The sequence below is a fragment of the Perca fluviatilis genome, chromosome 9, assembly GCF_010015445.1.
Source record: "Perca fluviatilis chromosome 9, GENO_Pfluv_1.0, whole genome shotgun sequence".
In the NCBI taxonomy this organism is placed as follows: domain Eukaryota; kingdom Metazoa; phylum Chordata; class Actinopteri; order Perciformes; family Percidae; genus Perca; species Perca fluviatilis.
In genome coordinates this window covers 5,145,614-5,160,662 of record NC_053120.1, presented here as the reverse complement: position 1 = coordinate 5,160,662, position 15,049 = coordinate 5,145,614, and the positions used below count along the sequence as shown (strand labels likewise).

General features: G+C 40.2%; 1 protein-coding gene across 10 annotated transcripts in view; it reads right to left on the bottom strand.

The window, feature by feature from the left end:
* The window catches only part of LOC120566192 (phosphodiesterase 4D interacting protein), a 177,366-nt gene that overhangs the window by 41,213 nt on the left and 121,104 nt on the right, over positions 1-15,049 (bottom strand). For all 10 annotated transcript variants that reach the window (XM_039812496.1, XM_039812497.1, XM_039812495.1 and 7 more), the window contains 7 exons: positions 15,003-15,049; positions 9,820-9,932; positions 7,488-7,654; positions 6,486-6,765; positions 5,057-5,234; positions 2,763-2,879; positions 1,057-1,146 (listed from right to left, as the gene is read on the bottom strand). The exon at positions 15,003-15,049 is cut by the window's right edge and continues 119 nt beyond it. In XM_039812496.1, coding sequence (XP_039668430.1) covers positions 1,057-1,146; positions 2,763-2,879; positions 5,057-5,234; positions 6,486-6,765; positions 7,488-7,654; positions 9,820-9,932; positions 15,003-15,049 — 992 coding nt within the window. The remainder of the gene's footprint in view (positions 1-1,056; positions 1,147-2,762; positions 2,880-5,056; positions 5,235-6,485; positions 6,766-7,487; positions 7,655-9,819; positions 9,933-15,002) is intronic.

Here is a 15,049-nt window from a genome sequence, read left to right as displayed (position 1 = left end):
TGACAAAAATGTCGGGAAAATCTTCAAAAATGTCAGGAAAAGTGAGAAAAACATGGGAAAAGCTTAAAAAACATGTAAAAAGTGCGCAGAAAGATATTTACAGAAACTTTGAAAAAAGTGACAAAAGTGTCGAAAAAGACGACCAAAACGTTTGATTTTTCTTTTTTTTTTACATTTTGACCCAGAAAAAACTAAACGTTGCTATCACAGTCGACGGGGAAGACAACACAAGGGTTAATCCCTTGTGTCCGCAAATCAATGATTGGAAAATCTAGCCACTTCCCAAATGCCATTTACATGCATGAAAATAAAATGAAAACATGTATGTATTTGTGTATTATTTATGCATCATGTTTTAATGTTTAACATAGGCCTACATGTAGAAGGCACAGTCACAATCATTAATCTTAACTGTACTGCTACCATAGTGGCTACTGTACCTATAGTATGCTTATCTTCAATGTGTATGTTCAGTTACATTTGCCAATTTATCTTTGCCTTATTTATATGTTGGTTTCATATTATTGTATGTTTTCAGACATTTTCATTTTCAAAAAACCCAACATTTTTAATATAATTTGACCTAGGGGTCACGGACGCGTTATTATGGAACCCACGCAACTGCTAGGAGGGACCCGCCCTTCAGTAGCATTCACACGCTACTATTGGCCAGGAATCGATGCTTACACAAGGTAAGGGAACGCGATTTGTTATCCTAACCTTAACCACTCGAGTTCAACGCCTAACCCCAACCAACTGGGCTGCTTCGTAGGGCGGGACTTGCCTAGAAGTTACGTGGGATCCATAATAACGCATCACGGACACCCTGTTGAATGTAACGCCATGTATTCTCCCTCCCTCATACCCAAAATCTATTTCAAATTATATAAATTATTTTTTAAAATAGGAACATTAATGAGGAAAGAATACATTTCATAAACTCAAAACCACAAAATAACAATAAATTAATAAAAAACAACGATAATAAGAATAATGAATGTCAACCCCTTTGTTTCTCCCTGTAAACCATGTCCTTATAGCCGCTTTATAAAATACCTTTGGTTAAGGTGGCGCTGCTGCTGGTGTTGGCAGGCCACCACTGGGAACCACAGTCCAGAGAGGTGCACATCTCCAGGTCGTCAAACTCTGTCAGGGAACACACATTCATCAGTTTGATATGAGCAGCGTTAAGCAGTAATAAATACTAGGCTACTTCATGGAGAAGCAGCGTTCCTTTTTTATGCACACAACAAAGAGATAGACATTTTCTTTTCTTCCTTGTGCAATTAGAGCGACAACAGTGAGTGACTGATGGGAACAACAATCTCTGACATTGGTCCAATGTTAAGCGAGATTGCTGCAGTCGGCAGCGGAGAAACAACCTACAATGTAAGTTAATGGGGCAATTATCCAGCTTTACCTTCACAAAAGTGCTCATTTTGCCGCTGACAGACTCAGATTAATATTCTAAGTGTCTGACACCATTATGTAGGATGAAGGATCCCTTCAGAGATAGACCTTTAAAACCTCTTTGAGACCTTTCTGTTTAACAGGAAACAGCTCTGAAGTCGCTAGCGCTAAACCCACCAGTCTGGTGAAAAAAAGCTATATTTTAATTGTGTACAGAGCCAACATATTTTTACATGTAAATCATTAAACTATGCGTTTATCAAAACTAGAGCTGTGATGGCTGGAAAAGTGTAAAGACGATCCAAAACAGCTTTTCATTGTATCATTTTGTTTATGTCGACTTTGAATGAAGTGTATTTTATGATGCTGATATCACTGTTTATTTACATGGACTACGCCAAATAAACAGTGATATCAGCATCATAAAATAAATAAAAACATAAAAACATCTGCAAAAATAGCGTCCGCTAAACCCACCAGACTGGTGGGTTTAGCGGACGCTATTTTTGCAGATGTTTTTATGTTTTATAAAAAGGATCTTGCTCTTTAACAGAAAGGTCAACCTCCTTAGAAATCCTTTCCATAATGTTGTCAGACACTTAGAATAATAATCTGAGTCTGTCAGCAGCAAAATAAGCACTTTTGTGAAGGTAAACACAAGCTGGATAATTGCCATATTAACTTACATTGTAGCTTGTTTCACTGCTGCCGACTGCAGCGATCTCGCTTAATACTGGACCAATATCAGAGATTGTTGTTCCCATCAGTCACTTAGACATAAACACGTGGGAAAATAGGTTTTTTTCCAGGTTGAAAAAAATGGTAGTTACCATTTAAGCGTTCTTAATGAATTTCAAATTGACCCTGTTCACTTTTTATGTGATGAAATTGCTCTTAATCAATATATGTTTGAGCTATAACAGTGTGTAATGAATAGGATTAAACACAAATAACAAAAGGCGAAAGTGATCAAATCACATCAAGTAGAACCAGATGAAGTAAAAAAAATAGATAAAATAAAGAGTATGTATAGTAGGTAGTATTAAAAATGTTTTTATTTGTCTTGATTTTTAAAAGAAGATAGATAAGATATGTGTAAACAGCTAATAATGTTGATGATGCATGTTTCGGTCAGAGCTGTTCTTTGCTTCCCTCTGGTGTTTTTATTATGCTACTACAATACCCAGCAGCACTGGCTGCTGTTTCCAGGAAATGTCTTGATATTGTATGTTTTAGATAACTTTAACTCGTAGCAAAGAACTAAATAGTATGGTTTCCTTTGCTTTCTGTATGTAGAGAACATTTAAAACACGGTCCAGAGGCCGTCCGGTCTGTAACAGTGAGACATATACCTGGGCTGCTGGTGTCTTCCCTCTCGGCCTCGTTCTCACTGCGGCCGCAGGTCTCGTAGCCCAGGTCCTGCAGGTCCACCTGGATCTGCTTACTGTCCTGCTGCACGGCTGTCTCCGCTGCACAGACACAGAGGAAGCAGAAAGACGCTGATGACTGATTACTGGCATTCATCTTAAGTTTCTTTGATTATTGATATGTTTGTTTTACTTATTTTGCTAAATAAATTAAAATAGTAACTTAATTTTTTTTTTCTATTTTCCCATGTTTTTGTGTCTAAGTGACTGATGGGAATAACTGTGTTTAAAATTGGTCCAGTATTGGTCAAGACTGCAGCGGTGAAAACAAGCTGCATTGTAACGTTAACGTGCATACATACAACATTATGGAAAGGATCCCTACAGAGATAGACCTTTTTGTAATTAAGTAAGATCCTTTTTGTTTAACATTACACAGCCCCGAAATCACAATCGCCAAATCAACCAGACTTAAATAAACAGCAATTTTGTCTATCCACTGTTCCAACAATCACCACTCTGGTTTGGTCGAAATAAACGCTTAATTCACCCGTTTACACGTGAAAAAAACGCTATTTAAATGGATTCTGGTGGGTTTGGCATTTGCGATTTCGAGGCTGTTTCTGGTTAAACAAACCCACCAGATTACATTTAAATAAACAGTAATGTTATCAATGTAAAACACACTTCATTCAAAGTTGACAGAAACTAAATAAAAAAGTCAAAAAGCCGTCTTGGTTCATCTTTTCACTGTTCCAACAATCAACACACTGGTTTCGTGGAAATAAACTCTTAATTCACCCATTTAAATGTGCAAATATGCTGGCTCTATACATGCTAAAAGTCCTGATTATTTACATGGAGTCTGGTGGAAATATGCTGACTCTATACACGCTAAAAGTCCTGATTATTTACATGGAGTCTGGTGGAAATATGCTGACTCTATACACGCTAAAAGTACAGATTAATTACATGGAGTCTGGTGGAAATATGCTGGCTCTATACACGCTAAAAGTCCTGATTATTTACATGGAGTCTGGTGGAGATATGCTGGCTCTATACACGCTAAAAGTCCTGATTATTTACATGGAGTCTGGTGGAGATATGCCGGCTCTATACACACTAAAAGTCCTGATTATTTACATGGAGTCTGGTGGAAATATGCTGACTCTATACACGCTAAAAGTCCTGATTATTTACATGGAGTCTGGTGGAGATATGCTGGCTCTATACACGCTAAAAGTCCTAATTATTTACATGGAGTCTGGTGGAGATATGCTGGCTCTATACACACTAAAAGTCCTGATTATTTACATGGAGTCTGGTGGAGATATGCTGGCTCTATACACGCTAAAAGTCCTGATTATTTACATGGAGTCTGGTGGAGATATGCTGGCTCTATACACGCTAAAAGTCCTGATTATTTACATGGAGTCTGGTGGAGATATGCTGGCTCTATACACGCTAAAAGTCCTGATTATTTACATGGAGTCTGGTGGAGTTTGGTGATGGTGATTTTGTGGGCTGTTTCATGTTAAACTAAAAGGATCTTACTCTTTAACAAAAAGGTCTATCTCTGTATGGATCCTTTCCATAATGTTGTCACACACTTAGAATAATAATCTGAGCATTTCAGTGTTAAAACAGAACTTTTAGTGGACGCAAACTGACGATGCGCAATTGTCCTATAGGGTCACATTGCAGCCCAGTTCGTGGCTGCCGGTTACAGAGTTCTCGCTCAATAATGGACCAATTTTAAAGATTTTTGTTCACATTAGTCACTAATGCATGGGACAATAGGTCCAGGTTGGAAGAAATAAAAAATGACCCTTTGCAATTACACATTATTAACACAACAAATAACACTTAATGCTATAATGCGTAGTTTCTGTCGCCCCCATGAGGAATTCTAAGTAATGACAACAACACATCCATATGACGCAAGCCTTTGGTGATCGTGCACCACCACCCACCCCTCCTCCTTGCAGTTGCTAGTAGCCAAGGAGGACACGGAGGATTAAAAACCATGATGGACTCTTCAGAAGAGGAAATTATCTTCACTTGAGCTTCTGCGCGCGAATGTCGCCGGACGCCACAATCTTCTGAACATAGCCATACTGAGAACTACTGAGAGAGTTGTGTGGAGCTGATAGTCTTAATTAGCTTTGTAGCAACTCATTTGGCAACGGCTTGAATGTAACGGACGTTCATTAATATCCAGAAGTTACGCACTAAAGCTTTAAGTCATGAGTGATCACTGATGAGTGTGTTGCACTCACTGAGCAGCTCCCTGTAGTCTTTGAGCTGCTCGGCCTGAGCCTGCACCGTGGCCTCAGACACCATCAGCCTCTCCTGCAGCTCTTTGCTCTTCTGCTGCAGACGGACTGTCTTCCCACTTTTCGGCGAGGACACGGCGCCCTGCTGCGGACTGGCTGAACGCTCGCTGTCCACGACATCCTGGAAAACAAGCAAGGGAAGAAAAGACTTTTAGGACGGATTGATTATACAGTATCTCACAAAAGTAAGTACACCCCTCACATTTTAGTAAATATTTCATTATATGTTTTAATGGGACAACACTGAAGAAATGACACTTTGCTACAATGTAAAGTATTAAGTGTACAGCTTGTATAACAGTGTAAATGTGCTGTCCCCTCAAAAGAACTCAACACGCAGCCATTAATGTCTAAACCACTGGCAACAAAAGTCAGTACACCCCTATGTTAAATTCCCATAGAGGCAGGCAGGTTTTTATTTTTAAAGGCCAGTTATTTCATGGATCCAGATACTATGCATCCTGATAAAGTTCCCTTGGCCTTTGGAATTCAAATAGCCCCCCCACATCATCACATACCCTTCACCATACCTAGAGATTGGCATGGTTTTATGTCGGTTAGGCTAATAGCTGGTTAGTTTGATTTGCATTGAGAGATGATTTCATGGAAAGTACCCCATGCCAATCTCTAGGTATGTTGAAGGGTATGTGATGATGTGGGGCTATTTTCAGTGTTGTCCCATCAAAAGATATAATGAAATATTTACTCAAATGTGAGGGGTGCACTTACTTTTGTGAGATACTGTATATGTATAAGCAGCGGTGGAATTAGTATTCAGATCCTATACTTCAGTAAAAGTACTAATACCGCACTGTAAAAATACTATGCTACTCTGTAGATTTTATAATCTACATGTGTCTTAATTTGTAAAGTAACTACTAACTAAAGCTGTAACACATGAATGTAGCGGAGTAACTAAAGTAACTAGTAACTAAAGCTGGAACAGATGAATGTAGCGGAGTAACTAAAGTAACTAGTAACTAAAGTTGGAACAGATGAATGTAGTGGAGTAACTAAAGTAACTAGTAACAGATGAATGTAGTGGAGTAACTAAAGTAACTAGTAACTAAAGCTGTAACAGATGAATGTAGCGGAGTAACTAAACTAACAAGTAACTAAAGCTGTAACAGATGAATGTAGCGAGTAACTAAAGTAACTAGTAACTAAAGCTGTAACAGATGAATGTAGTGGAGTAAAAACTCCAATATTTCTCTCTGAAATGTAGCGGAGTAGAAGTAGAAAGTGGCATGAAAAGAAAAGACTCAAGTAAAGTACAAGTGCCTCAACATTTGTACTTAAGTACAGTACTGGAGTAAATGTACTTAGTTACATTCCAGGACTGTTTAGTAAGTCTTTTCTACTGGAGCTGTACCTGAGAGGATTCGGAGAGTGGGTGCAGTGACTCCGGTCTGTCGGCTCTCTGCTCATCGGCGGGCTGGATGTTTGTCTGCTCGCCATCCCAGGGGTCCCACATCTCAGAGATTTCCTCTTCATCCTCCTCCACCCCTTCTATGGTCACATCCAACTCTTCCTCCTCGTCTTCCTCGTCCAACCCCATCTGTCCTTCGCTGTGTTTACCGTCGGGCTGCAGCCCTTGAGCCAGCCGATGCTTCAAATCTCCGTTCTCTGCTTGCAGGCTGAACAGAGCTTTCCTTTAAAAACAGAGAGAGATGTACAGTTAGAAATAACATGTTGCCCTCTGGTGGCCAAATAATTGCTTATTGCATCTTTAAAGGTCCAATGTGCGGGAATTTCTCCCATCTAGCGTTGAGATCATATATCGCAAACAACTCTCTTGCGCCACGCTGTTCAAAGTAGGTATTCCAGCTACGGTAGCCTTCACGCTTCAAAAAGCCGGTCTCTTGCTCTTTTCAATATCCTTTTTCTTTTTCTGGGTGAAGAAGAAGAAGACCTCCATGTTTCCTTCTTCAAACTTGCCGGGGCCGGGAAGCTACGATACCCATTAGCAGCGTTAGCAGCAGCTGTGAGTTTATCATGTGACAGCGAAAACGCAAAAGGCGGAGCAGTACGTCCTGTATGTCCCTTACTGGCTAACGTATTTCAAGATGGAGCATGAATATGGAGCTTCTACCCCAGTTAATGCGAATGCAAATGTAAAATTTCAAGCCAAAAGGAATACTTGGAATTAATGGTGGTGGTCAATATTCATGAAAAAGGACAAGTTTGTGAATGGGCAACACAGATTTTGAACTAAACACGTTACACACTGGGCCTTTAAAGTTTAATGGATTAGTGTAGTGATTTACAATAAAATAGTCTCATTTTTAACATATCCCATGGAAAAATTTTAATTAAATTGTATTAGTCTTTCAGTACTCTCTGACATGGTCTGGCAATGCGATACTTTCCTTACCTCATCTGTGAGAGTGAGGAGAAGCCGGCCTTCTCCAGCTGAGCCTTCAGCTCTCCCAGCTCTCTCTCCACCGCCCTCTTCTGCTCCACCAGCTGTTTGACCTCCATCAGTCCCTGCCTGTCAAACAGCTGATCCTGGGATGAAGCCTTTTCTGGGCCTCCACAACCCTGTTTGGACAGACAGACAGAGTTGTTTCTGAATTATTAGTTACGAGGCCCATGACGTGGCACTTGCGATTGTACGATATGCGAATTTGTACACAGGTCTGACAGAAGTGAGTCATAAAAACTGTGGAGAAAAATCCAACACATTCTCACTACCCACCGAATAAAATACAGACGCTTGGGCATGTGCCTTTGGCGTTGTTATTGAGACCTTTAGCTTCATATCTTAAACGTGCTCGGTCGGGACGAACGTTTAACTGCCATGCGGCACAAAAACGGGATATAAAATGTACGTTTCAGTGACACACGGAACAAGAATGGGACAAAAACCCTAGTCTCCTGGGTGAAAGGCCTGTGTTGTTTGACCCATCCACCACCCCAACCAATGTCCCTACGCGGCATTTCGGGCTTTCATACTAATCGCTACCGTTGTCACTCTTAATAATACGTCATCTTAAAGCGCCACATAGCTGCTGCTCTGTCTGGGGCGTTCCACACAAACGCTGAAGGGGGATTTTTGCGCCTGTATCTGACGCTGACAGCCACAGACCTAGCATCCGTATTTTACACGTTGGGAGTTAGAACGGGTTGACAAATCTTTGGAATGACCCTGCCCTCTCTGGAGGACACCTTCGGACAACTTCGGGGGTGGGTCGCATCCCCGTCATCACCTGTTCTGTTACCCCCCCGGCAGGCGCTACAAAGCACTCAGAGCTCGCACCTCCAGACTGAAGGACAGTTTTCATCCAAGAGCCATCACTGAACTGAACAAAATTCCCTACCTTGGTGTCATGAACTAGATGTGCAATAATACAACCTGTGCAATACTGTCTCAATGCTTTTAAAATGCTTGTTCATGTATTTATTGACTGGGATGACTGTGAACGAGAGTATTTTTTGTGTATTGTGTATCCTCATTCATCCTTCTTGGATGCAAACTTCTGAGATTATAAATCCTAAGAAAGTTAATGTCAGCTCTTCTCAGCCATCGATTAACTTCATCAATAGCAACAAAATATTGTAATTTCCCCTTAAATTCCCTCTTTTTAAATAGCTTTAAAGTGATTACAAATATTTTTCAATCTTTAGAAAAATAAGCTGTATAACGTGTTGAGTTAAGATGGGGATCAAGCCAGTGTTGGGATCATTCTTCGTCTCTTGGTCTTGAGACCACTTTTCGAAGGTTTCGGTCTCGTCTCGGAACTGACCACATTTTTACTCGGCCTTGTCTCGGTCTCGGATGAAGAGGACTCTGGATTTTATTTCAAGACCGGTCCAGACCCCAACTGCAGGGATATCACTAAACTGCCTGTGCGTTGTCATTACTGTGATTGGATGTAAAATGTCCTGCTTCAAATGCAACCAATAACTTGACTCATTTCTAATTTGAAATGTGTTACCGTTAACCCCCCTCTCCCTGCATGCACTCCCAAGAAAGAGTATGCAGGAGACAGGAGAGGATATTCTGGCTGTCTGGAACTGTGCTGGTCTTGGTCTTGACTCGGTCTCAACCCCTCAAAGTCTTGGTCTTGACTTGGCCCTTCCCTGCTTTGGTCTTGGTCTTGACTCGGTCTCAACCCCTCAAAGTCTTGGTCTTGACTCGGTCTTAACCCCTCAATGTCTTGGTCTTGACTTGGTCTCAACCCCTCAAAGTCTTGGTCTGGACTCGGTCTTAACCCCTCAAAGTCTTGGTCTTGACTTGGTCTCAACCCCTCAAAGTCTCGGTCTTGTTTTGGTCTCAACCCCTCAAAGTCTCGGTCTTGACTTGGTCTCAACCCCTCAAAGTCTCGGTCTTGTTTTGGTCTCAACCCCTTAAAGTCTCGGTCTTGTCTTGGTCTCAACCCCTTAAAGTCTCGGTCTTGACTTGGTCTCAACCCCTCAAATTCTTGGTCTTGTCTTGGTCTCAACCCCTCAAAGTCTCGGTCTTGTCTTGGTCTCAACCCCTCAAAGTCTTGGTCTTGACTTGGTCTCAACCCCTCAAAGTCTTGGTCTTGTCTTGGTCTCAACCCCTCAAAGTCTTGGTCTTGTTTTGGTCTCAACCCCTCAAAGTCTCGGTCTGGTCTTGGTCTAGATACTCTCTGGTCTTGGTGATGACTTGGTCTCGGTTTAGGCGGTCTTGACTACAACACTGGACTCTGGTACTACGTCCAGATCAAAGGTTTTCATACCTTGGTGTTGGCCAGAGACTGGACCCTCAGTTTGGACTCGTCTTCATCAACGCTCTCGGTGTACTCGCTGTTTAAATCATCATCGGCCTCGTCTTCATCCTCAGAGCTCAGCTCTGCAAGAAGAGGAGAGAAAAAATAAGGTTTCTACCATGATTAGGACTTCTCTTGCATTTCTCTCAACCTCACTTTTCGGTTTTACTTTGTGACTTTTGTGCAATTCAGCAACCAGAGAAACCAGAGTGTCACAGTGAGCACACAGAAGTTATCCCGGTCAACTTCAGCTGGCTTTTTGACGTTCTTCACTTTCATCACGATGTATTTTGTAATGCAACATCCGCTACACCGCTGAACGTTACATACATGAGTTTATTTTTTTTAAGATAATTTTTTGGGCTTTTCCTCCTTTAATTGACAGGACAGCTAGGTGAGAAAGGAGAGAGAGAGAGAGAGAGAGGGGGAAGACATGCAGGAAATCGTCACAGGTCGGACTCGAATCCTGGACCTCTGCGTCGAGGCATAAACCTCTAAGTGTATATGTGTGCCTGCTCTACCACTGAACCAACCCGGCCACGACATACATGAGTTTTAGAGCTGCAAAGATTAAATCGATTAGTTGTCAACTGTTAAATAAATCGCCAACTACTTTGATAATTGGTTTGAGTCAAGTCTATAAAAAAAAGGTAAAACTTCTGTGATTGCATCTTTGTTCAATGTGAATATTGTTCTAGTGTCTTCTCTCCTCTGGGACAGTAAACTGAATATCTTTGAGTTGGGGTCAAAACAAGACATTTGAGGACGTCATCTTGGGCTTTTGGGAAACACTGATCCACATTTTTCACCATTTTCTGAAATTTTAAAGACCAAACAACTAATGCATTCATTGAGAAAATAATCTACAGATTAATCCACAGTGAAAATAATCGTTAGTTGCGGCCCTAATGAGTTTTACTGTTTGTATGTGTAAACAGATCATTTGATTGAAGCTAAACTTTAATACTGAATATGAAGCCACTGAAAAAGACTTCATGAACACAATGGACAAATAGAACGGATGGATTTATAAACTTTAAGATGTTCAAACAGAACAGGATTATGGGTAATCTGAGCCTGGGAAATTTGACATGCTACTGTAGCGAGCTAAATCACGGCCATGACTTTTCTTGAATGTGCTGGCGATGAAACAAATCCAAGGCTAAGACAGTAAGCCTCTTATTAGCATCATTAGTATCATATTTAACTCCAGTATGTAGCCCTCCATATTTCATTACTTAGTTTATTTTGGGTCTCATGTCAAAATGCATTTCAGGGCTGTGGAAACCACTGAAGTCATGTTTCTGTGAGTTTTCTCTTGATAACTACAGACATAGTAGTGGGTTTTTAAAAGCTCATCTTCAGAGTATTTATGTGTGTGTGTGCGTATATCTGACAGTTTGAGACAAAGAAAATCAAGTTAAATTTAAATAAAACGAGAGGATTTAATATGCATCCTCTTCTCCACTCCTCTAATGCAAACCTCCTCACCCCACCACTCAGGACCACGCACTATACCTGGGGGCGACAGAGCTTTCACCATGCAGCCCCCTCCCTCTGGAAGTCCCTACCCATACACGTCCGTGACTGTACTGACCTGGACACATTCAAAACACTAATCTAAACACACCTCTTCAGATCAGCTTTCCACATACAATAGTCTTACATTTCTCTCCTGATAGCTGCTGGTTTTATTGTTTTTAATTGCTTTTAATATGTTTTATGTGTTGGTTTTATTGCTTATCTGTTTTTTATGTGCTATATGAGCTGGTTTTTACTGTAAAGTGTCTTTGAGTACCATGAAAAGCGCTATATAAATAATATGATTAAAAAAAATATTATTATTATATGAAAAATGAGAAGAAAAAACAAGATGCTTTGTATCTAATTTTTTCTTCTTTTTTTCTATCATTTCATTTTGAGATTATAACATTTGGAGTTTGATCTTGAAATTTAGAAACTTTTGAATTAAGTGTAACCTTGCCACCTCCTGATTAGGTCTTTCTCAGGTATAAAGAGGGGCTGGGCGACAGATTGGACATTTTAGTTTGGCGTTTGAGTAAGAAAGGACTGAAGCGGATTAGTGACTGCATTGTGAACAATTAAAGTTTAGGATACGTTCTGTTGAAAGTCAGCCAATTATTTTGATGTAATAAATCTTGGATAATTGAAGTAAACGTGAGGATCTCTGCGAGTTGATGAGTTAATGAGTCACAAACCTCCCATGGGTGATTTTAGACCCTTTTTAGGGGGACTCAGATTTCTTCTCAGCCCCCCTAAAAATGATAATAATAAAAAAAAAAAATTTAATTAATTTTGGTGCGTCAAGTTAGAGTTTGCAAACTTGTCTGTTAGTGACAGAGAACAAAGTTCAAGGCGATATTAGACCCTTTTTAGGGGGGCCCCAAGTACAGGTTCAAAGGGCTTGAAACTTGGCTTGTAACCCAGTCAAGGAAAAGGGTTAACAGAAATGTAGCGTTGGCCAATCAGAGGAGGTTGTGCCAGACTCCCGCCTTTGGCTGAGTCTCTATCTGATCTGTCAGAGGGAGAGCAGGAGACGGTGGGGAAGTTTAATGTTGGTAGTCCCCAGAGAAGAAGTCTGTCATTTTATGCTGCAGATTAGAACCCAAAATTAAAACGTAAGCAACTAAAATTGATGAATATTAGAACACTGTGACAAACTGGTCGTTATTACTGGTCGGAATTACTGGAATTGTAAATTATAGAGTGTGGTCTAGACCAACTCTATCTGTAAAGTGTCTTGGGATAACGCTTGTTATGATGTGATACTATAAATAAAATTGAATGTAATTATTACTGTGACTTAAAAAGTGTCAGGTTTAGTTCCATCATAGCGTCAAAAAACGTTAGCTGACATGGTTGTTCAGTAGCTCAGAGGTTATCGGCTAATGAAATTGCTGATTAAGAGCGGGGGGGGTTAACACTTTTGCATGCACTGTATCCGTGTCACATTCTCATAAGGGGCTGAGCCCCCCTAAAGGTCTGATCCTAGAATTGCCCCTTTCTCCTCCTAAAATCGACAAAGGCATATAAAAACGAGCAAAGGAGTTGCCATGAGTGACCCTGGTATTTTAACTGTGCGAACCACGGAAACCTCCTAAAATCACAAAATGTATGATGCAATTTACTGCACGTTTATTTATTGAACGGCTGGATTACATGTTCGGTGTTTGAAAATGTATAAATGAAATATAATATCTGCAATCCAACAGGTTGCGAAAGCTTTTATGGAGTCTGTGCACACACACACTTTCCATCTTTCAGCTTTACGGGAAGATCAATTAAGATTAAAAGAGGGAAGAAACATTCATACTTACTGCGCTCCAGTGTGACACTCGGTCTCATGATAATATTTAAATAATAATGAACCACAGAGGTGGAACTGATGGTTGTTGAATTGCACAGTCTCATGAAATCACAAAAGCAGAATCTCAACATTTTTCCCCACAGAAGGCAGCTGTAAACTAAGTATACAGGATCATAATCACATAAAGGCAACGTGCTAAGATTTTCATATTGTTCAGAAAAACACTATGCGAGTTAGTTGAGATTGTCGTACGGTTTACAGCATTTAGAAAAAACCCAAAATCCATGCTGCTGAACATGCCAAGGCACACACAAAGACACATATATAAGAGTTATTATTACTGGCATAATACAAAACATTTAAAAACCCATTTAACAGAGTATATGATGAAAAATACAACATATGTTTAAGAGAATCCAGTTTTTAACATTTGACTGCACTGAAAAATAAACACAAATTTACAAAACAAATGAAATAAAACATAATTCGGGACAAAACCCAGCCGGGGTTACCGTGAAGAGCGTCGTTCCAAAATGACAAAATGATTAGAAAAACATCTTATATTTACAAAATGAATCATTAAAACAAAAATAATTTAAGCTATTTTCAGACATTAAGTCATTTAAGATGGTATAATCAGTTTGAATTGATCTGCATTTTGATGAATATCAGGAAACTTGTTATTTTCAATTAAAAACTATACGTATTTATCAAGTATTCATCATTTTATCAATTATTTTAAATATTTTCTCCTCCATCAAGCCTTTTTTTAAATGACAGACTCAAAATAAACTATGGATTACAGTCATGATCACCTTTTAACTTTACCGTCAGAAAATCTTTGCACGGATGATAGAGAATAAGCAAGTTAAAGTTGTAAAATGGTTTACACTCGGGAGCTGTAAGGCTTTCAAACAAGGTGAAGTTCGTCACGTTTGGGTCCTTATTTCACCCGATGCCATGAGATCCAAAAGGAGGTGAAACAAAACCAAGATGCTTGTTAATCAATGAACTCATTAATGAAACAGACATTCCTGTCATCAGTGTTAACAAGAGTGCAGACCTACTGATGATAACTGTTGAAAATGTCACTGGTTACAATACAAAAATGTTCAGTGTCAGGCTACATCTACACTAGTATGCTCCTCAGATCTCTGCAGGGTAAATCCAGACAGCTAGCTAGACTATCTGTCCAATCGGAGTTTTCCATTATTTTTTTTATTTTTTTTTTTAAAGATAGTTTTTCTTTTATTAACAGCCTTTTTTGAAAATTGTAACTTGTAATTTGCACAGCTACTAGTCTACATGTTCAATGTCTAACTGTTTTAACCCTGTGTTTGATGTGTGTTACTCTTGCAGCAATTTCTCTCTGTCCAAAACGAATTTCTCCTTAGGGAGACTAATAAAGAGACTTTGACTTTTTGACTTTTGACTAAAGCAACTTTTGAACGTCCACATGTTCCACCAAAACAAGTTCCTTCCCGAGGCTGTTTTGCAGAGGCACCGGGGCTCCGTCCAGCGCTTAGCACCGCCCAAGACGATTGTGATTGGTTCAAAGAACTGGACTAGACCCTCCTCCGCAGCGCTGTGGAGGAGGGTCTGGCGATGCGAGACTATGGGCTAGGAAATGCCGCAGTAGTGTGAAAGTGAGGCTTAAACGTAGCAAAAGATATTTAGTAGTGTTGATGTAGCCTTAGTGTTTACACCCAAAAGGTCCCATGTGTTAATTCTGTTAAATTAGCAGTGGCACACTCAGAGCCCCACACCACAGTCCCGGCTCCCTGGTGCTGTTACAGATACTGTCCCATGCTTCTCTGATGCCCACCTCCAAACTCAGGCTGCCTGCCGTTAGGCCAGTCCCGGACCAGGACG